A 23,341-nucleotide genomic window follows, 5' to 3' on the forward strand; every position below is an offset into this window, starting at 1 on the left:
AAAGTAACATAAACTCACTAAGACAATAATTTTCAGGGTGGTATGGGTGTCGGGCGCACTAACTCAAGATCTCGGCTGAACCAGAAGAGCTGAGTCGGGTGGGGGCTGCGCGTCGGGAGCCTGCCCACCCCCGAGGGCTCCCGATCCCAGGGCACAGAGGTGTCCCCACACCCGCAAGAAACCTGGGCATTGAGAATAGGACCCCCCAGCCGGGCCGTTTCAGCACCGCTCTGGCTACTACCCAGCGTATTTGGCAGAGCCTGCAGGGCTCGGAGGATCTGCTGCACGCAGAACTCGCCGTCCTGGATTCAGAGCTGGGCCGGGGCGGGGGGGGCGGGAGCGCGAGAGCGGCGACGGGAGGACGGGCGCGGAACGCCGGCTGAGCTTCCGGAGCCCAGCAGGCGGCGCCGGCAGAAAAGGCGGGTCTGGGGACGCGGCGTAAACACTAGCAGGCGGTGGCGTGAGGCGGCTGGGGGCGGGGCGGACCGGCAACAGCTAGAGCCTGCCCTGAGCGGCCCCTCGGTGGCCCCAGCCCTAGCCTCCCCGCCGTCTACCCGGACAGCACCGCCCTGCGGCAGGGGGCGTCCCCGAGGGGGCTGGGCGGGTGCACGCGCCCGCGGCGAGGGAGTGGCCTCACCCAGTCCCTTTCGCAGACGTTCGTTTCTTCTCCCTTTCCCTTTGTCTCTTCCCTCCTCACGCCGGCTGTGGGGATTGTCGGTGGACAGAAGTGCAGCCTCAAGATGGCTGATGGGAACGAGGACCTGCGGGCGGACGACCTGCCGGGGCCAGCCTACGACAGCTACGAGTCCATGGAGCTCGCCTGCCCCGCCGAGCGCAGCGGCCACGTAGCGGTCAGCGACGGGCGCCACATGTTCGTCTGGGGCGGCTACAAGGTCAGCGGGTGTCCCGGGCTGGCGGGCGTCGCAGGGTGTCACCTGGGTTCTGGTGGCGGATCGGGCAGGCGGGCCAGGTTGGCCGCCCCCCGCGCCCCCACGTCCCGATTCTGCGCGTCGTTATTTTTTTTGAGCGTGGGAATCTTCTCACCGGTCCCCGGACCCGCCCAAGGCCCCGGGCTGTTGTCATCCCACGCCCTGCTCTCACGGGGTGCTCTGCCCGCTCCCCGCAGCCCCCCAGCCCTGCTGCTCCAGGAGCCCCGAATGCTCTGTGACCTCGGAGCGATCTCTTGGGGAGGAGGGCACGTTGGGAGTGCCTGACAACTAGCCGTGTTTTTATTTAAAAAGTTGGGGGTGTGCGTATGAGGTGACGGTGTGTGATGTCACTCTTACTCTCTGTTGGGTCTACCTGTGAGCCGAGGCCATTGGCCCACGGGTGCCGCTGGCCACGGGCAACCTTCCCGCCCGTTCCGGAGGCCAGCTGCACCTTGTGCAGATGACCGTCACCCCGTGTTCGAATATTTTAAGGCTGTTGTCCTTTTGGTTTCACCTGAGAAAGGGCTTAAAATTTTCAGAAGACACCCATATTACTAAAGTTAATGGAAAAGCTCCACCAGTACCAGAACATCAGCAGCTCCTTGGCCCCTAATGATGATGTGATTACTTAACCATTGCAGACCCGGCTGCATTTCTGCCCGCCCCCTGAATGGGGCTCTCCCCCAACTGTCTGCTGTCTGACCCCTGCCCACTAGTTCTCCAGCTCTTTTGCTTTTTAGAACTTCCTAATAACACTCCACATTCTAGAATCATCTTATTTCATTTGTTCAGTTGGCTCCAATCAATTTCTACCAAAAATATTCTTTATAGTCCCTTTCCCTCCTAAAAATAATCCCCTCCCTCCAATATTTGCTTGCAATCTAGTCCACTGCACCTGTGTCGTTGATGACTTGCTTTGTGACTCTGGCATTAAGTTTCAGCTCATGGTCCCATTGAGCTGTCATTGAACACTTCTGAGATGACTCTCAGAAGACAGATGGGACAAAGTGCCTTAGCTGTCCTGATGACTTCATGTAGTTGAACCACAATTTTTTTTTTTTTTTTGCTAATCATTTGTATTTTCCTAGCCTCCAATGAATAGGTGTTTAGAGGGTATTTGTTAAGAGGAAGAGGGTATGTATGTGGTGATCCTTACAGAAATGTAAATAATTCACAAGGAGAAAAGTAATCCTGTTGGTCAATCATACTTCAGTCTAAACTACTTTATTCAAAATTCTGTTCGTAAAAGTCAGCAGCACTGAGGGAATGGGATGTTTCTTTGGGCATGGGGAGAGGGAGGGTGGTCAGAATGGAAGATTTCTGATGGTGTTTTTGAAGGCCTGGATGTTGAGTGGGTGGTTCAAAGACACACCATGCACAATTTTGTTAGAACCCTGAGAATAGGCACAGGAAGCCCTTGGAGATTGTTTTGAAGGCAGTGAACCTTAGTTTCATATACAGCGGTCAGTTGTGCTCCCTAGGCCAGGCTGATCTTCTCGGGTTTAGCCTGCTATATTCTAGCCTTTCCCTTCAAAAGTGGTGGAGTGGAAAGTGAAACGTTTACATGGCCAGGTGCTCTATTCCTGTATGATATTTAAGCTTGTTAGACTGATACCCATTCTCCAGAGAACTGCAGTTGTTTACTGCATGCTGACACTGTTCAGAAGTGGCCAGAAAGGTTCAAAGATCAGAGAGGTTGAGCAGCAGTTGAAGCTACAAATTCAGGGAAAGGAGGCTGAAATCCTGGTTCTACCATTACTTGCTAAGTAACCTGGCAAATTGCTTACCTCTCTAAAAAGCCCATTTTTTTGAAATCCCAACTACTTCTGAGGATCATTGTGAGGGTTAAACAAAGCAATCCATGGGTAGCTATAGGCTAGTTCTAGTATATGGTACATTTGGTCTAAGAATTATTACCTGAAGGGAAATGGAGCAGAACAAGGAACTTACAATTTTGTAAAAGGGCTTATATATTTTCATATTTGCAGTGCTACCCTCTCTGCATCTTGGTAGAGAATGGGTGAGTCAAAGGAAAGGATGTCTAGAAAAACCGTACCTCACGTGTCAGAGTGAGTGAGGAATTAAAGGGTAGACCTTTTTTTGGTCTGTTCACCATGGCACAGGTAATCTCTCCTAAAGTCATGCAACTGACATTTGGTGCATGGTCTGTTCAGGAACAAGTGGCCTTGGAGATTTCCCGGTGGTCTCTTAACTTTCTGCAGCATTGCAACTGTGCTATGAAAAATTTGAAATAAAAGTTGTCTATAGTAAGCATTACCAAGAGTTTGTGGCATGGGGTGGGGAGGACTGTGCATTTGATGGACTTATTGGACCTATTTTACATATCTCTCAGCATCTCAAATAAGATGGATGTGAAAAAATACAGTAGTGCCTCTTTAGAATACCAACTATTTTTTTATATTTGCAATTTTCTTTTTGGTTCTTATAGAGTAACCAAGTCAGAGGATTATATGACTTCTATCTGCCTAGAGAAGAACTGTGGATATACAACATGGAGACTGGAAGATGGTAACTTGATTTATAAGGGGAAACATTCAAATAATGTTGCAAACAAAAAGAAAACAATTCTGCTGGTTTGGCCAAGAAGCATCTCTTCAGAAGCATCACATACGTATTTTTTAAGATGTTGCATCTTTTGTTACATGGTATCTTGAATGAGAAAAGTTATAGATTGTATCTATTAGAAATAAAGGTAGTATTCTATTTTAATGAGCTTTAACATTAAATTTTCTATGAAAGTTTCTTTAAAATAGTGTTTAAAAAACAAAACTAGCTTAAATTTACCTTCCATTCAAGCTGGTGCTATTCTGAAATGATCTTTTGCTAGTCTCTTAACATGGTACTCAGGAGTCTGTTCTTGGCAGAATTAATTTGACTCTCAGAAGGCTAGGTAACCATGTTTGAGGCTTTCTAAAGTAGTCTTCCCTCAGGGTTTGTATTGTGAGAACTTAGTGCTATACAAATACTACACTTATTCTAGATCTCAGAACTGGAATAGTACTCTCACTTGATTTGAGTTAAACTAAAGATAGGATTATTTCTGTATATAGCTAATCAGTGTTTTCTGAGCTGTTTACCCATCCTTTTTTCTGGAAAATTGGAAATTTATAATAGTATTCCTTTAATACAGAATTCTAATTCTTTACAGAATTCTTCAGAATTCTGAATACAGAATTCATCTTTTTAAAAAAGAGAATCAGCTCTATACTTTTTAAAAAGCCTACTAAAACTTAAAACCTTAATATAAAATGATATTGTGAGCACACCTTGAATGACCTATTAAAATTGGTGAAGTTTACTCAACTTCAAAAACAAAAACAACTTTTGGACATATGAATGAAAAGCAGTTCAGTCTGAAAAAACATAAAATGTTATGCTCTCAGAATAATGTGAGCTGGAGGCTTTTCAGCTCTCACATTCTGCCTCCGTGCAAGGCCAGCCAGCGCAACCTGTGGAACGGGGAGGGACAAACTCCTTCTTTGAATTTATTTTAGAGCCCGATGAGACCCCAGACACGATCAAGTCAGCCTGTTCCTTTTTATCTTTTATTGTGGGAATAAATGAAAAATAAAATATTTTTGCAGTTCCTTTTTGAGAGGCTTATTTACATTGCTTTTCTCCCCTCAGGAGAAAAATTAACACTGAAGGTGATGTTCCTCCTTCAATGTCAGGAAGCTGTGCTGTGTGTGTAGACAGGGTGCTGTACCTATTTGGAGGACACCATTCAAGAGGCAATACAAATAAGGTTAGTGTTCTTAAGGATTCCAGTTCAAGGCAGCTTTATTCTTTTTCACACAACTTCAGACTTTTAATGTTAACCCATAGTTATTCCTGTCCCAGTTAAAAAATGTGTTTACTTGATTGTGGTATGAATGTGCATTTTAGTCTTCCAGTCTGTATTTACCTAGGCCTTTTATAAAATCACCTTTGGTTGGTAACCTATGTGCAGTAACTTCCAAGGTTGTTTCTGTGTTCTTTGCAGCTCCTTGTTCTTTTAGAAACCTGGAGTGTTAGGTGAGTGACAGTGAGTTAGGTGAGCGTGAGGTGATTGTGGGCGGTAGGGTGAGAACGAACAGGCCGCCCTGCAGAAGCTGTGAGCGTCAGTCAACACGGGCAACGTTTCATACACTAGTGTTCCTTTGGTCTGGCACCGTGAGATGCTGTTGTTCAGATTTTGTTCATGTTTTTCCCAAAATAGGAAAAAGATACGAGTTGTTCTCTCAGGCCAGTAAGAGAGAGGTGAAGTCAGAAAGGTACACATGATATAGGTAAACTCTTATAAATTCATTTATTTGGCAACTTAGTGGCCACCTTATTTGCTGAGCACTCAGGAGACCTGGGAGACAGACGATTGATATGTAGTCTGCCTCTTGGAGCTGACATTCTAGAGGGACACACATAATCAGCAAACGACCTCAGTAGCATGTAGTGCACATACACAGAGCCTGGCTCATAGTAACAGCTCAGTAAGTATTTCTGAATCTGAAAAAGAATCCTTGACATCATGTTTAGTTAAATGGAGGAACAGAAAAAGTCAAGTTTTCACCCAAGAGGTGAGGCTTGAAATGAATACAACTGGAAGGGATAGCCAAGCTACAGGTACTGAGATGCAGAGGTGCACGCGAGCCAGGTGTGCTCATGGAAATGCCAGGTGGTCGAGTAGAGGTAGAGCCCATGGCTGAGGCGGTTTAAACTGGGCTCCTAGGAACGCTAGGGCCCCTGTGGGAGGCTCATGGTGGTGCTGGGTGGCTCCAGACCCTTCCACCACCATTTTAACAAGCGTAGCTCCATTTTTCCTTTTATGTTAGGCTTTTACTTAAAGATTTTGTGTGAAGAAAGGGTTCTGTGCCTAAAAGATTTGTCGAGGCACTGCAGTAGGCTGTAGTTGAGCCATGTATCAATATTTGTCAGGGCTAAGGGGGAAAAAATAATTTTGACACAACATGGGGAAGCTTGGGAGAGAAGCTGCAGCTTTCAGGGTGGTCAGAGAAATGGTAGTCACTAGTATTCACGTGGCTGGGGTTGAGCATATGAAGTTTGATCACAAGGAAGTTTAGGAATGGTCACATTTATTCAAGCACCAGGATGTGAATGAACCCTTCAAGATGACAGACTGATACTTAGTATTTTAAGATTTGTCCTTAGCTCCTAGAGTTAAGTAGGCACTTAAGACATGTTTGTTAAATTGAACTTGGAGGTGAAATTGCTGAGTCTGATTTTTTGGTAATACTATCCTGATACCCACAAATTAGATCAGGACAGCTCTAAGTGCCTAAGGGCACAGAATGTAAGCCAGTGCCTATCTATTGCTTCACCAAAAAATGTGGCTATGGAAAAAAAGTTAGCTGAACTAAATGGGATGCTTAGTGACTTAAGTAATTTATATTCTGGCACAAGTTCCTTATTTAGACTCAGTTAACAGTTTTGCAGCCAGTCTGTAGTCACACTTTGAGCAGTACTGAATTAGATGACATTCTTATTATAAATCAGAGCAAAATGAAATGCCAAGGTTGGAATTTCTTTCACATAACCAAATCTAACTGAACTCATTGCTTCTGACAGTTCTACATGCTGGATTTAAGGTCTACAGACAGAGTATTACAGTGGGAAAGAATTGATTGCCAAGGAATGCCTCCGTCGTCAAAGGACAAACTTGGTGTCTGGGTATATAAAAACAAGTGAGTTAGCAGCACTACAGGTTTGGGTTTTTACGTGGAAAGTGGTTTGCCATTCGAGTATCCTTAGCTGATAACTAAACTGTTGTAACAGTAGTGCACAGGAGGATTAGTGTATTAATACATCAGAGCACTTAACGTGGCACCTGAGACATATTAGCCATCACTATTTGAGTATTTTTGTATAATCACGTGCCTTTTCAACTCACATAATATAGTGAGTAGAAAAATCTCTTGTGTCTTAACCTATGGATATTTGAATTTTTGCCTTTCTTTTTAAAATAAAATAGGTTAATCTTTTTTGGAGGGTATGGATATTTACCTGAAGATAAAGTATTGGGAACTTTTGAATTTGATGAAACATCTTTTTGGGTAAGTGAAGTTTCATATTTGCATATGGCCTTAGTATGTTGAAATAATACATTTTGTTTGGTAGTTTTGTTCATTTTGCTTAATAAATCAGATGAAGGCTATTTAATTTTGTAAATGTTATTTGTAAAGTAATTGTAAAATAACTCAGCAAGATTCTTTCTACTTTCTGTAGAATTCAAGTCATCCAAGAGGATGGAATGATCATGTACACATTTTAGACACTGAAACATTTATCTGGAGCCAGCCTATAACTACTGTGAGTTCCTGAAGAGTAATGGATCCCTAAAGCAGGCCTGCTCAGAGGAGGGAAGTTGGGAGGTGGTGTAAGATTGATGGTTCATTCTTTCTGTTTTCTGGAGAAGAGCCAGACCTTTCATATTTTCCAGGGACTCCACAACTCAGAGAAGTTTAATGAATGTATAGACCAAACCAGCATCTATTATCTAATTAATGTTGAGTGGTATTGTTTGTAATCAAATAAATGACCTAGCACTATACTGGAATTTAAGTTACTCAAATATGTTTCTTCCTCCTCTGATACAGATGTCATAATATGCTAGCTTTTGTTTTAAAATAAAAAATAAAGTAAGCATTCTATTTATTTACTAGACCATTCAGAAATACACCTCAACAATACAAAATTAAAATTTCTAGTTGTGGTAGTCAGCCTTTAGTACTGCTATTGACTACAAGGCTGCAGTTTAGCTTAAAAGCTCAAGTGGCTTGTATATTCTTACTGGAAAGTGGTTTTCCACTCAGGTATTGTTAGCCAATGACCATTGTAACCATAGCACATATGAGGACTACGTGAACTAATACATCAAAGTACTTAGCACATTACAGGAGTATTTTCATACACTGAGGTGTGAAGACTTTCTGGCATTTATCAAAAGTTCATTTATTTATTAAACTGCTCACCTGACTTTAACAGGGTACAGCACCTTCGCCTCGCGCTGCCCATGCCTGTGCTACTGTTGGAAACAAAGGCTTTGTGTTTGGAGGCAGATACCGAGTGAGTTTGTAAACTGTTTCAGTGGATGCCTTTGAGTTATTCAAAATGGTGACTACATAATTATCCTTTTTTAGGATGCTAGAATGAATGATCTTCACTACCTTGATCTGGATGCATGGGAGTGGATTGAATTGTAGGTATCACGTTAGATACAATTCTTTAGAAAAGTCTTCCAAAAAATTTTCAATGGCTTTTTTCCTTATTCTCTATTATTAGTATATAATGTACTTGCTTCAATTATCTGTAACTGCAAATTTAAACAAATATGATTAGACCCTTTTTAAATTCCTGTTCCCATTAACTATGTGCCTGTACACAGTGTGTGCTCAGTGTTTGTTGAAAAGGTCTAAAGTTGACCGTCAAAGAAAACAGTCCATTCTAAATAAAGCATGTAGTTAATACCAAAAAGCCTTTTTAAATTCCAAGTCTCTTTTTCTTTAATTCCATATAAATTTTCAAGAAAAGTTCAGCATTTCTCTGCTTTTAGATGTTGGTATTATAACATAGCTATTATTTTCAGAATTCCACAAGGCATGTGCCCAGTTGGCCGATCTTGGCACTCACTCACACCAGTTTCTTCTGACCATCTCTTTCTCTTTGGAGGATTTACCACTGACAAACAGCCACTAAGTAAGTCCTTTAAAAATGTAAGAAATCGCTGTACATCATTCATATATAATAATATATGAATGTCTATTTTATTAGATGTATCAGGGCTATAGGGTTTGTTGGAGGGTTTGCTGTTAACTTTGATCCTGTCAGGTACCCCCGCGGTCTGCACGCTGTGATGTGCGTCCACTCCGTAAAGGAAGGGCCTGGGACACAAGCAGCCCTGCCAAAGGGCTGTGACATGCAAAGGGTTTACTTGATTAAATGCAGAGGGAAAAAAAAGGAAATACACTTTCTGTATCTACTCACGATCTGATTTATTACCTCTCTTGCTAAAGCTGTGCCCTTTAAATATCAATGTTACATTGATAGAATAACATACTTCATAGATTTTTTTGTTTTGACCAGGTGATGCCTGGATTTTCTGCATCAGTAAAAATGAATGGATACAGTTTAATCATCCCTATACTGACAGACCAAGGTATGAACTATTTAAAAAGGTAATTCTTATACTAAAGTAATGAAGTCCCTAGAGGTGTACAAGACAGAATGAGGAAGTCTTGGCTGCATTATATCCATCATTCTAATAAATACCCTAGCATTTACTGAGGTTTAATACACCTTTTGAAAGAAAAAGAATGTTATCCTAGTATCAGATGCTTTCTTTTCCATCATCTCTGTGTGAAAAATACAGCTGGATTTTGATTTGTTAACTTTTCCCTTTATCAACAAATTACCAATATAATTAACATTTATAATCAAGCTCTTTACTGAAGTAAATTGAACTGCACCTGAATTGGTCATTAAAAAAAGAAAAAGGAACTGGAAAGGAGAGAATTTCAAAACCTTAAAGAAGATGGACAAAAATCAGTTAAGTTTCAATTAGATTTTCGGTAGCACTGCAAAACAAAGAGTAAGAAGTCAAACCATCAAAAAAGAGACTGTTCGAGTTATTTGTTGTTCATCTCAAAGAACTGTTAAAAAGACTGAAAAGGAAATAGTAGTCAAAGTAGGTGTTTAGAGCATCTTTAGCTGTATCAGCCTGCATTTTTCCTTAAGCCTCTAACCTAAGTACAGTCCGGCCACTAAGACTTTATGTGACAAAATGTTCTTTCCATTGAATTACCAGGCCTTCAAATACATTGTTTACTCGGGCAGATTCAGCATCTCTCAGATGTTCTGTGTAAGGCCAACTGGCCCAGCCCATGAAAAGAGGAAGGAGAGGCCGTGTACCACTGATCTCCCATAAGATTGTTATCGCTAACAAAGACCTGGAGAACAGTTTGTTCAGTTCAAACCCTTCACTGGACCAGAGAGAAAATGCTAACACCCATTGAATCAAAACAGATACTGATTTTTGTACCATTGACTACTTTTCCTTAAGAAAATTGCTTCTCACCTTGATGTTGGTCTGAACTCAGAGCTCTAGTCTTTACTAAATCAGTTCTGTTCTGTGGTGTTTTGGGTGACTTCAAACTCAAGCTCTTGTTTTAAATGTAGATTATGGCATACAGCTTGTGCCAGTGACGAAGGAGAAGTGATTGTTTTTGGTGGGTGTGCTAATAATCTTCTTGTGCATCACAGAGCTGTAAGTATATGACCTTCTGTGAAAGGACACTTCATAACATTGCTGAAATTTATTTGTGAAGTACTTGCTTTTTAACGTGTCCTTCTTATCTATTTTTCAGGCACACAGTAATGAAGTACTAATATTTTCAGTTCAGCCAAAATCTCTTGTAAGGCAAGTAACTTTTTAAGGGCACTAACAAGCCTTCATCGATACAACTAACCAGTTATATTTTCTGGTGAAAATCTTAAAAGAAAATGGTTTAATAGTTCAAGTGAATGTACTTCTAAACAGTAATGTGAAATTATTTTTTCTTTCCTTGTTCACTTTCAGGCTAAGTTTAGAAGCAGTCATTTGCTTTAAAGAAATGTTAGCCAACTCGTGGAACTGCCTTCCCAAACACTTACTGCACAGTGTGAATCAGAGGTTTGGTAGTAACAACACTTCTGGATCCTAAGGCCTCACAGCTAAATGCCTCTGACCACTGTGCATGGACAGCAATTCTGTAAACATCAAAGAGTGGCATCATTTGTAAAGTTACACGCATTGTTGTAGTTTCGCAGCCTTTTGATTTTAATGTGCATGTGAATGGCCTAGAGAACCTATTTTTGTGTCTAAATAAATGTATTTAACACCAATAACTGCCTTCTGTTAGAGCAAAGGGTATTTAATACTTGGGCTTTTTACTCTAAGGATATGGTTCCTTTTTGGTAACTTCAGGATATGTATCTGTAGGAGCATTATACTAATTTTCCTTACCACTTAAAATGGTGAAGTTGTTTTTTTCCTTTTTAATTGAACTTTTGGGGTGACACCGGGTAACAAAATTACACAGGTTTCAGGCGCACAGTTCCACTGTGCACATCATCTGTACATTGTGTTGTGTGTGTTCACCACCCCCAAGTTGAAGGTACTTTTTTAAATGGCAAGAATAATCTATCATGTTCTATTTGCAACATGAGATTACATAATTAAAAAGTTTCCTTAAACAGTGCTTTCAAGTGGAAAAATATTCTCAATAAGAGGACTGAGAAAGTGGTAAAAGAAAGGAAGGACCAACAGCAGTTGAGTACTTTGACCTTAAACACTTTGGTACAGGGTCTGGGGGAAGTGGTCATGTTGACTGTAGGCAGTTGTTATCTGATCACTTAGAAAGTAACAGTTTTGTAGCTCATAGAAGAATGGAAATAAAGTATGACTTTACTCTCCATTCTTTTATGAGACAGAGGAAAGCTCGGTCTGGAGTCTTTCGTGGTAAGCCTAAAAGTGCACTTCTGACATTACAGGTTAAGGTACTTCGTAACATGCTACTGATTCCTAGTAGAGGTGGAAAATTAAATGGTACAGAACTGAATGAAATTACAAGAAAGAAATTAAGGTGAAAAGTGAGGGTATATAAATGCCTAGAAATGATCATCAACAATTACTTCTAGATATTATTCCTTAAGCTGAGTCATGGCAATTATTTGTATTTTACATCTGGTCTAATGTACTTTTTGACAAATATAAGATGGAAGAAAACTAATTCCTTCAATGTTTAGGGTCTTCAAGACTTAATCCAAAATGTTTAAACCAACCACCATCACCAGGAAAAGAAAACAAAGAAAACACCCCTTGGGAGTGGCCTGTGATAGATGTATTGGACATGAGATACTGTAGACGGCTGAGTGAACAATCTACGCGACTGCGCCGCTTCACCAGTTACTTTACAATGTGAAGTGAATACTGAATTTAACTTCCCAAACTCCAATAATATGTAGAATAACTACAGCTGTGTACAATTAGCATTTAACTGTCCCCCAATACTTCAGGAAATCCTACAATAGATGGTGTCTCTCCTCTCTACAAAACTGGAATAAAACAGTAAGTCCTTTTGGTGAATATAGCAAGGCAATATTTAGTTCATTTTTAAAAGCAGAAGTCTTGTTACATGGTGTTTTCGTTTTTGAACGTTCGTCCAGAAGGCTGTAAAATTGGCTTTATCTCAGCTATTTCCTTTTTACGTTCAGAAGGTTGGGTGCAGACACTTTCACTTTGCCAGGAATGTTTCTTGATAAATCCGTGTCCTAAGGGAAAAAAAGAACTGCTGAGTGTCTTCACATTCTATGTGGTCAATCATATTTCTTTGTACAACAGTTACATGTCCTTTGCAATCAATAGAAAAGCATTTCTAAAATCATTAGCTGAAATGATTTTACTTATTTTATACTGCTTCTAGGAAGACAGCCTTTTCTACCAAAACAGTGGCTGCAGCTTGCATCTACTAAATAAAATCAGAATAAAAACAGCCAGTAACTGCTGACATTTTTAGTTGTACTACGAATCTTCAGAAAGTTCTAGAGAAATATTTTACCTTTACGCTACGGAATAAGTCTTTTTCTCTTGCTGTTGCTTCTTTGGAATGCATGAAACTATTCAAGGCTGTTTTTGCAGCTGTAAATATAAAATAGAAGAATGTACTTCTCTTCAGTCAAGAAATGTTTAAAATTGTAGTTCATAAAAAAAAATGTAAATACCTTTTCCCTTTTTCTGAACTCCAGGAGTAAGTTTCACTTTGTATCTTTAAAAAAGAATTGTATATGTTACTAAATAGGTTGCAAAACAATTCATAAATCACTACTCTGCCAGCTGCTTTGAGGAAACTGATGAGGACTTACTTATAGTTTGCCATGGTGGTGTAAGGGGCACATATAGGAATGGCAAACAGTAGCACATCTTCAGGATGTGGCTGCCCTGTCAGAGAATCGAAGAGATTTTCCTAAAAAGGGAAACAAACAATAGTAATTTACATCAGTTCTAAAAAGTAAAACTCTAAAACCTATCAAATTAGTATTTTAACATATTTTTATCCTTTTCTGATTGATAAAGTCTTCAGTTCTGCTTTATAGTTCCACAAAGTTTAAGACCAATGGTGTTTTTTTTTGCCTAGCATAATGAGAAATGAGAATGACTTTCAAAAAGGCACTTGTAATCCATTTAAGAAAAAGGAGAAAAAACTTGTTGCAGAAAATGCCTATGTATTAAAAGGAAACACAATAATGACCACAAATACATTTAAATTCATTGCATGGAAATGGGACTGATACTTTGGACCTGTGGCTCTCAACCATGGAGTTTTGCCCCCAGACCACACTGGGCAATGTCTGGCGACGTTTTTTTGGGTGTCACAAACGGGGGAGAGGAATGTGTGTGGGGAGGAGAGGGAAAGGGTTTAGAATGCTACTGGCATCTACCTAGTAGTAGGTAGAGACCAAGGATGGGACAGCTACCCACATAACAAGGAATTATCAACCCCAAAATATTCATAGGGCTGCAGTTGAGAAATTCTGGTCTAGAATAGCCTTCTCTCTCACCTTGTCTTAAGGACAACTCCCAGGGCTTATAGTTTCCCATTTGGGGGGCTGCCAACAAGGCTGCCCTTATTTTTTAACAACATGAATAAATTTGGAGACAAAATGCTTGGTGCTAAAGTAGTGTTTATATGTGCCATAAACTTCTTAAGTTCAAACTACCTTGGTTCTCAAAATGCCTCTCTCCTAGTAGGGACAATTATTACCCCCATTCTTCAAATGAGGGAGCAGACACACAGAAGCAAAGCTGGATTCAAACCCAGAAAGTCTGACTCCAGAGTTTTTCTTAGCCTTTTGGTTTTAATTAGTTAGGAGTTGTGGCAAATGTGTTCTGGGAGCTGAAGAGCCATCTGAATGTTGTGGTAGGGGCCCCAACCCGAAATCATACCTCGTGTCCCTGTTGATCCAGATCTTGCTCTTCCTGCTCCAAACATAAAATTTTAAAAGTCAGCTATAACTTAAATTGACATTCTATATAATTAAACACTATGAAAAAGAAACAGTGATTTAATAAGACTGTCACATCTTACCCATAGGATAAGGTCTCCAAGGTTGTGTCTGATTATTTCAGAATGCAATGCCATTCAGAGAGAAAAGGGACTATTCTCTGCAGTTTAAAAAAAAAACTTGACCAGCGATTTTCAACCATTTCCATCTCATGGCGAACAAACTACTAAGATTCTGTGGCACACCAAAACATAATTTTTGCTGATCTCACAAAAAAACAAGTATAATTTTGGTTCAGTATAGGACAGCTACTATTGTATTGGCTGCTGTCATTTATGGGACTATCTAAGGGAAAAGAGGTCAAAGCCCCTGACTAAATAGTAAGGTGTTGCATGTTTTAAAAATTCCTGTGGCACACCGGGTGAAAAATCACCGCCATAGAGCACAGACTAAAGAGGGGAATGTTACAAAGACAACTTGAAATGACAAATAGGCCTGATGCATTTGCCAGGGAAAAAGAAAACGGAAAATTTTGGTAAATAGACTTTTATGTTTTAGTCTCCGTTGAACAGTTTTGGGATAAATTTTCACATATTATAAGGTTAATGGTAATTCTGTTTGCTTGCTCACATTAAAAACCCTATCTGGATATAACCTATCCCTGAAAGAACATTCAAAATTAACACATTTAATGAATACATGTGAGTCTAGGGCTTACAGAATTATGAGTATGAGACCACTGTAAAATTTGGGAACCGAACTGAGCTTTAATATTACTAAACAACAACACTGTTCAGCAGGGAAAAAGAAAACATCAGAACAGTTAGAATCCCCATGAGCATTAACCTGCATACAACAGAGCACACAATGGTAACCAAAGCTTTAATAGCCATATGTGAAAATACAGGATGAATCAAAAATTTTACAAATTTGAAAAACAAGTCCTTTGCTCAGAATCTCAAGAAGATGTACAACAAGGTATGTCTGGAAAAAGTCCAGCCATTGTTAATTGCCACGCCCTCTTCCAACCATGTTTTTTGACAAGGTCTGAACGTGGAAAGAGGGCATTCAAGGAATCCACCTTCCTGGAAGAGAGGGTGGCATACAGAGGGGGGCGATAATTTTTCTGGGGAATGCTCTTAATAATTTCCTTGCTAATATTAATCATGGTCTTACTTTGTACCCTGATTCCCATAAGAACAGGCCATGAGAAGAAAGAGGCTCAAAAAGAGTCAATGATTGCTTTTGAGGGAAATTCTGAAGAGACAACTAGTTCTCCCTAGACTATTGAATTATGCCCAGATTGTTTTAAATAAGGTGTTTATAAACCTGAGTAAGAAATTATCCCCAATTGTTCCCATAAAAGAATTCATAAATCAGTTACAATAGGTTGAATTATTGGCGGACTTTCCCACGCCTGTTCTTTACCCATAGATACAAAGAGTCTTTCAAGAAAACAAGAAAAAACTATATAGACCCCTACCCACAGCCCAAAGATACCCCTGGGTAGCATATTAGATTATTGGCAAATTATGGTATCCCCCAAAAGGAGCTAATAGTCTCCAGAGGGTTCCAAATCTCCCATTGCCTTATACAGGAGCATATAATGAGGGTGGCATTAGAATGGTCAATAAAGATGAAGTTCAAGTGCCTTATAATAGTCTAAATTTCATGGAAAGGCTAGCTTCAAAGCAGACCTCCCTGGTGTTTATTAACTAAGAAATAAAAAGGGTTTATTGTAGCTGAATTTCCTGTTTATCTCTCCTTACATGTTTGTTTTGGTGATTAAAAGGTGGTGGGATTGTTAGATACCTGTATCTCAGGTTTATTAATTTGCCTAATTCCAATGAAGTTGTATAAAATAATTTCTTGGCCAGAGAATAAAATCCCCTCTAATGAAATAGCCCCTGAAATGTCTAAAAGTTGTTGAAGTAACAGCCCCGCCTTTACCTTGAATAGGAATATATATCAAGTAGAATTAGACAAGCAAAGAAATAAGAAAAGCTGGTTAACTATTATAAATTAAGCATGTAGAAACAGTTACCAGGGAGTTAGAGTCCATGGTACATAGAGAAATACTTTAGACAGAAAAGGTAAATAGGTAAGTTAGATATCACAAAGGCCTTATAATAAATTTCCTATAACCTCTATTCAATTTAGCGTATCCTTTTGCCCCATGACAAATTCTGAGAACTTTAGTAAACAATAAGACATTCAAATTCTGTACGTACACCTATTTCTAATTGTCTGATTTATGGCTCTCCTGGTCAAAATAATCTTTGTTTAATATAACTGAATCTATGGGAATTTTTGTACTTTTCCTGGTTACCTTTGTATTTTTTTTTTCTGCTTTACCTAATGGCAAATGTCAATCACTGCTAAAAATGAAAGTATAAAAACCTGCTTGTACTTGCAATAAACGGAACAGAGCATCACTGTCCTCTGAGGCGTGTTGTCGTCTGTCTCCCATCGCCGACGCCTTACCCACCTTTCAGGAACCCCTGGACCTAGCTGCGGCTAGACTGCAGCAGTTAATATAATGAGAATGGTTCGCACAACATCGATGTAACCTGGCAGCCAAGGAGAGAGGACTGGAATGCGCATGTGTGAACAATGATGACTTAACTGCACTAGTCAGTGGGGGTGGTAGATATCACTGAATGAGCATGTGTACTGTGTAGCCATCATGTTAAAAATGAGTGAGTAGAGCAATGAATGTGCATCAAATTTTGTGTTAAGCCTGAACATTCCTCCATGAAATTATCCAGGTGACTCAGAAGGCTGCCACTACGGGAAACTGGGGACTGACATGTTCATCACAATGCGCCCACTCATGCTTCACGTCTCATGCAGTTTTTTTGGCAAAATATCAAATCACCCAGGTGACTGACTCCCCTACAGCCCAGATTTGGCACCCTGTGACATCTCGCTTCTCCCAAAACTAAAACAACCTTTGAAAAGGAAAGATTTCAGACCATTCATGAGATTCAGGAAAATACAACGGGGTAGCTGGTGGCCATTCGGAGAACTGTGTGAGGTCCCAAGGTGCCTACTTTGAAGGGGACTGAGGCGTCACTGTCCTGTGTACACTTCTTTTAACTTCTTCAAAAATGTCTCTTTTTCATACAAGATCTGCCCAGAAAGTATCCAGCCATCTGATATGCAAAATAGACATTTATTGAAGAAGATACAAGAAACACTGTATACAGGACAATGATGCCTCAGTCCCCTTCAAAGCAGGCACCTTGGGACCTCACACAGTTCTCCCAGCATCATTAGCAACGGCAGTATGATGTTTCTTCTGCTCTGGTAGAAGAAGCCATGGAACAAATTTTGCCACAACACATTTCACACCAGGATCCTGTGTCAAAATCTCGGACATAGTAGTGTTTAGAATCCCCAGATCAGCTTCTAGTTCTCGCACTGTCGGCAACCTTTGTGGATTGCAGTCCCTACACATTCAACAGTCTCAGGTGTCCTGCTTGTCGCTGGCCTTCCAGAACATGGATCACTTTCAACAGATTCTCCACTACCTTTGAAGCATGTGTGCCACACTCTTATTTGCACTGCACTCATTGCATTATCCCTGAAAGACTTCTGAATCATCCAAATAATTTCCAAGGAGGAATGTTTACGCTTAATGCAAAATATGATGTAGATTTGTTGCTCTACTCTTCTGAATGCAGTGGCGATGTAATACACATGCTCACTCCATGGTGTCTACGCCACCCCCAATGACTAGCACAGTGAAGTCATCACTGCTCACACATGCACATTCCAGTCCACTCTCCTTGACTGCCAGTTTACATCAATGTTGCACAAACGATTCTCGTTATATTAACAAAGGCTGGACTTTCCCCCCTAACAGATCTCGTATTACATGGCTGGATACCTTCTGGACAGACCTCATATATATTCATGCAAGAAGATATACTTAGGGCTGGGCTTATATTCAGTTGATAGAATAATCAGGCAACCATCTTAACTAGAAAAATGTTAATTTCTCACTGGTTTTGCAGCCAGGGCGCCTGATACTTCAACTGTGTAACCATTCTCAATGTGATGTAAGATAATGCAGCACCTATTCCTGTAGAAAAACCTCAAGAAATGCAAATTTATTTTACACTCATCTTCAAGACAATCCCAATTATGTCTTACTTTAAACTTAAGTTCCTAACAGACTCAAATAAAGTCTGTCCAGAAAACTGGTATTTTCTAAAAACCTGTGATAAATTTTACCAGCTACCAACACTACCATTTTTACACCGGTGCCTGGAATTTTAGTCTTATAGCTTATATTTATAGGGTGACTTTCCATCAAGAATAGGGTTACTACTCATTCTGGTTTTAGCCCTGGTGAGTCCCATACCCTGGGAACCCGAGGATGACTGGTAACCCTAACTAAGAAGGAAAAGTCCACAAGTGTGTGGTAGCCTTACCTTGTCATCATGGGGGTCATCTACAGCCAAGTCTTGTATCTCATGAGTTATAACCTGAAGGGATGGAGTTTCTTTCTTTATGCTGTCTAACACCCGTAATCCACCTCTGGATTTCTGGGGCTGTTTCTTCACTGGTTCATCCTTTGTTTTTCCTTTCTTACCCTTCTTCCCTTTTTCTTCTTTGTTTGTACCTGCAGACTTCAATTCATAGAGGAAAACACGGTTAATGTCGTATTTTCAATACTGTCACTATTTTAAAATGTATGGAATGCCTAACATATATAAATAGGCAGGGGTCTGATGCCCCTTGAAAAGCAAAGGCAGAGAATGTTTTTAGATATTACTTACCCCTAGCAATTTCATGATGAGTTCACGATCTTCTTCATCTTGATCTTTGTATTTTTCCTTCATTTTTTTCATTTTACTCTACAAAATCAAGATTTTGGTTGAAAAAAACTTGGCAGTAAAAAAGTGACAACATATGTTTGTAAAGAAAAGGCGTTTCTTTAGTTCTCTGTCAAAGATATTTATTGAGTAAGGCATGATTCCAAAGATAGATAAATCACATTTCTCATCCCTCAAGGAATTTACTATATGGTAGGAAAAGAAAATACATGTAAGAGTAAGGATAAATTAATGCAACATATTCTAAATGCTACAGGAGAGGTACAAAGTATTTTAAGGTAATTTTGAGAAAGACATTTCTTTTAGCTTAAGCAAGAACTGTGGGGAAGAAATAAAGCAAAACTTGAAAGTCTTAAGGAAATACATTTCATAGTACCTGGGAATATAGGAAAAGCAAGATTATATGGTAAAAACAGGACAGAGTAATAACAGCAAGTCACTGCATTTGGCTGGAGTCAGTCTGTACATATAGAGGAGAATAGGAAAAGGAGCAAAGCAGGCTGGGTACTTACTGTCAACACTCTTAAGACTGAATATTATCAACTGAACTAGTGGATTCCTTATTCTGGTTATGCATCCAAATAACACTAGTGGTTTTTAAAACCAGAGACACCTAAGTCTCACCTCTAAAGATTTTTGTCTTGATAAGTCTAAGCTGTGGGCCAAATAACAAATATCTAAAATTTTAAAGACTTTTTTAAAATAGGGTACACAAACATATACAAAATACTAACTATACAAGATTGATAACTCAGACTTCATTAAAGTAACATGCTATTCATCAAAAAGCACTATTATGAAGAGTAAAAAAAAAAAAAAGCCTCAAAATGTGAGAAGTATTTGTAATACATACATCAAGAAAAGACTTGTATTCTGGATTTCAAAGAACTCAAAGTGCTCAGTATCATTAGTCATCAGGGATATGCAAATTAAAGCCAAAATAAGATTTCAGTATATATACACTTGAATGATCGAAAAATAACCTGACAATAAATACCAAATCTCAGGATATGGAGCAAATGGAATTCTGATACACTGCTGTTGAGAAACTGGCACACGTACTCTGGGAAACTGGTATTACCTACTAAAGCCAAACATGCACAATATAACCCAGAAATTCTATTCCTCACTGTAACACAACAGAAACACATGCTTTGGACCTAAAAGACACAGATAAGAATGTCTATTAACAGTAGTGTTGCAGACAGCTAAAACTGTGGCAGTCACACTACTAAGCAACACATATGAATGACTTATATACAACACACATGACACACGATGTTGAGTGAAACATGCCAGAAGAAAAGACTATGTTCCATGGGGTTGCTTTTACATAAAGTTAAAAACAGGCAAAATAACCTACAGTGATAAATAATAATTTTTTGGCCCTGACCAGAATGACTCAGTTAGTTGGTTGGGCATTGTCCTGAAAACAGACCCACTGCCATTTCGATTCCCAGTCAGGACACAGCCTAGGCCGTGGGTTCAGTCCCCGATAGGGGTACGTACAAGAAGCAACCAATCAATGGGTCTCTCTCACAGTGATGTTCCTCTCCCTCCCTTCCCCTCTCTCTCTAAAATAAATATTTTAAAAAGGGAGTGATTTTTTGGGGTAGGATCCTATTTAGAAAGGGGCAAGCATGAGCTCACTGAGCTGAAAACACTTAGGATTTGTACATTTTACTATATGTACATTATACCTCAAAAAAACCTTAAGAACATGAACAATATTGAACAATATTACCAATAAATTGAACCAAGAAATGGAAAACAGTTTCTTGGAAGATAGAGCTTAGGGAAACTGAAGACTTGTGACAAATCGTACCTACCAGCTATCGACACTACCATTTGTATGCATAAAACAGGAAACCTGCATGGACCGGCAATTGTAAGAAAATTTAATTAGTACTAAAAACCTACCTGCAAAGCCCTAAATATCAGGCACAGTTTTAGAAACAAATACTACTAAATTTCAAAGAACAAACAACCTCCATTTTATACAAAGTTCTAGAGAGCAGGAAAGAGGGAAAAGTCCCAAACTTATTTTTTGAAGCTTGTATAACCATACCAAAACCAGACAAAGACAGTATGAGAAATAAGAGGACAATGTAATAGATCTTCTCAAATAATTTACCACATTATTAATCACAAACTGATTAAGAAAAAATAATACATGCAGAAAAAGCATTCAGTAAAATTTAACTCATCATTAAAGTAACTCTTCACAAAGAACATCTACCAACAATTCATGGGACACACTCCACACTGACGCAGACCTTCCATAGGGCCCCTAATGTAACGGACAAGGGTGCGCACCACATCACCTCTATGCCATGCTGTGTGCGGATGTTCTGAGCCAGTGCAAAACACATGAGGAAAGTAATAACAGATAATAAGACCAGAAAGGAAGAAACAAAAGCCATTAATGACTGTATACACATGAAATATTTTAAAAGTTCAGTAAGATCGCTTATTACTATGATATGAAGATTATCTTTCCACATACCAGCAATAATAACTAGGAAGTGAAAGTTCAAAAAATAAACTGTTTACAAAAAGAAAGAAAAATTTAAGTAGGAATAGATAAGGTGGGTAAGACTAGAGGAAAATGTATCTTTACTGAAGAATATAAAGTATTCTTACATAATTGTAGCCCATATTCAAGGACAGGAAGACTCAAGTGTATTAAAGATGATAGTTCTCCACAAAATTACCTAAAAGTTTAATATAATTTAATAAAAATGTCATCAGAATTTGCCTTGGAACTTAATCTATCTGCAGAATAGTTCATTGTATAAATACATAATATTGTTTATTGTTATTTTCTATTGTTGGGCATTTAAAATTATTTTCACTTTTCTTGCTATTATAAATATCAGCTTGATGAATATCCTTAAACACATGATTTTTTTTTCAGTATATATTCCTAAAAGCAGGCTTGCTCAGTCAGTAAGTAAATGCACTGTTGGGCCTCTTTTTCAGAATTCCCATGATGTGCTCTCCAACATTTACTGAATGAGACTGAATACACATCATCAACCAATTTGATGGATGAAAAAAATACCCCTCTTTTTTACACAAGCATGTTGTTTTTTTTTTTTTATCAGATTTGTTGTTTGTCTTTCAATTTTATTGATGGGTTCTTTTCTCCACCTGGAATTTACTTTTTTCTTTCAAACATGACTAGTCACTGATTTTTAGTATTTCATGCCTTCCCAAACAATCTGTATTATTTTATCACATACTGAATTTTAAAATATGTAATTAATGATCCCATGTCCAGATTTTATTGTTTCACTAGTCAATCTGCCTTTCCTATGTTAACACAATGCTGTTTTATAATTCTAACATTGAAGGTTTTAAACCTAGTAGGGAAACCCCCTCCTCAGTCTTCTTTTTCAAGATTTCCTCACTCTCTAGTATTTACTCTTTAGAATTATGTTATCCAGTTAATTAAAATCTCAATTCTGATTAATGTCATGTTGAATTTATGGAGCCATAACTGATGCTCTTCCCTTCCACATGTGTAATATGTCCTTGGACTTATTTGAGGCCCGCTGAAAAACATCCAAGAAATTCTGATACCATGAATGAAAATCATTAAACATGATCTTTACTAAGATTTCAAAAGAATTTTTTAAAAAGGTACACTGATATATTAGCTGTCAATCCTTCTTTATACTGCTATAGCATTTAAAAAGTATATTCTATATGTGGTATTTCTCTCATCACCCACCTTTAAATAAAATATATAAGATTTCCAACCAACATTGCATTAATAATTGAAAAAGAATCTACTAATCTAAATTATCAGTGAATACAAGCCTACCACTTGACTACCTATGTGTCTGCAAATCAAAATCTCCCACTTCTACATTAAATGAGACCTTCTGCCTACATGATCTCAAAGGATCCCTAAATTTCCAGTATCTTTTCAACTAATTTTTAGTCAAAAGATGTCATTATTAGGATTATTTTTTGCCTACATCATCATGTTTCACTTAAACTTTAAAAAATTAAGAGGAGCCTCACAACTTTATTTGGGAACCATACAGTACTACTTCTAACAATTCACCCCATAGTTTCATTACCTTTTGTCCTCGCTTCACTGGCTGCACAGCTGGGGCGTTTTTGCTTGTGATCTGATGAGTTTCAATGTGTAGAGCATCTTCTTTTTCTTTGTCCTTTCCCTCCATTATTTCTAAATCCCCTGAGTCACTTGGAAGCCTTTTCTTCTTCAGTTCCCTAAAAATATGTGAAAAGGAAACATCTGATTTTTAGAATTTCAAATTCTTAGTGTCCTAAGAAAATTACATGGGGAAGGGAACATGTGCAACATGTAAAAGACCATGGCTTCTGCTTAACTCGATAATCACCAGGCTACAGTATACAAAAAAGTGCAAAGGATCACTCACGGAAATATCTTTACTTTTTTTTTCTCTCATGGATTTATCATTCTTTTTGTCATCCAGGCTCGACAGACTGTCACCCTTGACTTATCCTAATTCAGTGGTT

The 23,341-nt window shown here is 39.0% G+C and overlaps 2 protein-coding genes across 3 annotated transcripts in view; one reads left to right on the top strand and one right to left on the bottom strand.

The window, feature by feature from the left end:
• The first annotated feature begins 434 nt into the window (after positions 1 to 434).
• KLHDC2 (kelch domain containing 2) lies at positions 435 to 10,823 on the top strand. Its single transcript, XM_045848718.1, has 13 exons — positions 435 to 893; positions 3,379 to 3,458; positions 4,578 to 4,695; positions 6,513 to 6,628; positions 6,916 to 6,997; positions 7,170 to 7,253; positions 7,929 to 8,009; positions 8,084 to 8,142; positions 8,530 to 8,639; positions 9,027 to 9,099; positions 10,119 to 10,206; positions 10,307 to 10,359; positions 10,519 to 10,823. Exons 1-13 carry the CDS (start codon positions 741 to 743, stop codon positions 10,640 to 10,642), a joined length of 1,221 nt encoding a protein of 406 aa, XP_045704674.1. The 5' UTR covers positions 435 to 740; the 3' UTR covers positions 10,643 to 10,823.
• Positions 10,824 to 12,133: 1,310 nt separating this feature from the next.
• Positions 12,134 to 23,341, bottom strand: part of NEMF (nuclear export mediator factor) — a 58,252-nt gene continuing 47,044 nt past the window's right edge. For both annotated transcript variants that reach the window (XM_045848716.1, XM_045848715.1), the window contains exons 26-33: positions 22,918 to 23,071; positions 18,770 to 18,847; positions 18,422 to 18,619; positions 13,924 to 13,956; positions 12,843 to 12,943; positions 12,702 to 12,745; positions 12,539 to 12,618; positions 12,134 to 12,251 (exon numbers count right to left, since the gene is read on the bottom strand). In XM_045848716.1, the coding sequence (XP_045704672.1) occupies positions 12,174 to 12,251; positions 12,539 to 12,618; positions 12,702 to 12,745; positions 12,843 to 12,943; positions 13,924 to 13,956; positions 18,422 to 18,619; positions 18,770 to 18,847; positions 22,918 to 23,071 (766 nt within the window). In that variant the 3' untranslated portion in view covers positions 12,134 to 12,173. The remainder of the gene's footprint in view (positions 12,252 to 12,538; positions 12,619 to 12,701; positions 12,746 to 12,842; positions 12,944 to 13,923; positions 13,957 to 18,421; positions 18,620 to 18,769; positions 18,848 to 22,917; positions 23,072 to 23,341) is intronic.

The sequence above is a fragment of the Phyllostomus hastatus genome, unplaced genomic scaffold, assembly GCF_019186645.2.
Source record: "Phyllostomus hastatus isolate PE091 unplaced genomic scaffold, TTU_PhHast_1.1 phas_contig_62, whole genome shotgun sequence".
Classification (NCBI taxonomy): domain Eukaryota; kingdom Metazoa; phylum Chordata; class Mammalia; order Chiroptera; family Phyllostomidae; genus Phyllostomus; species Phyllostomus hastatus.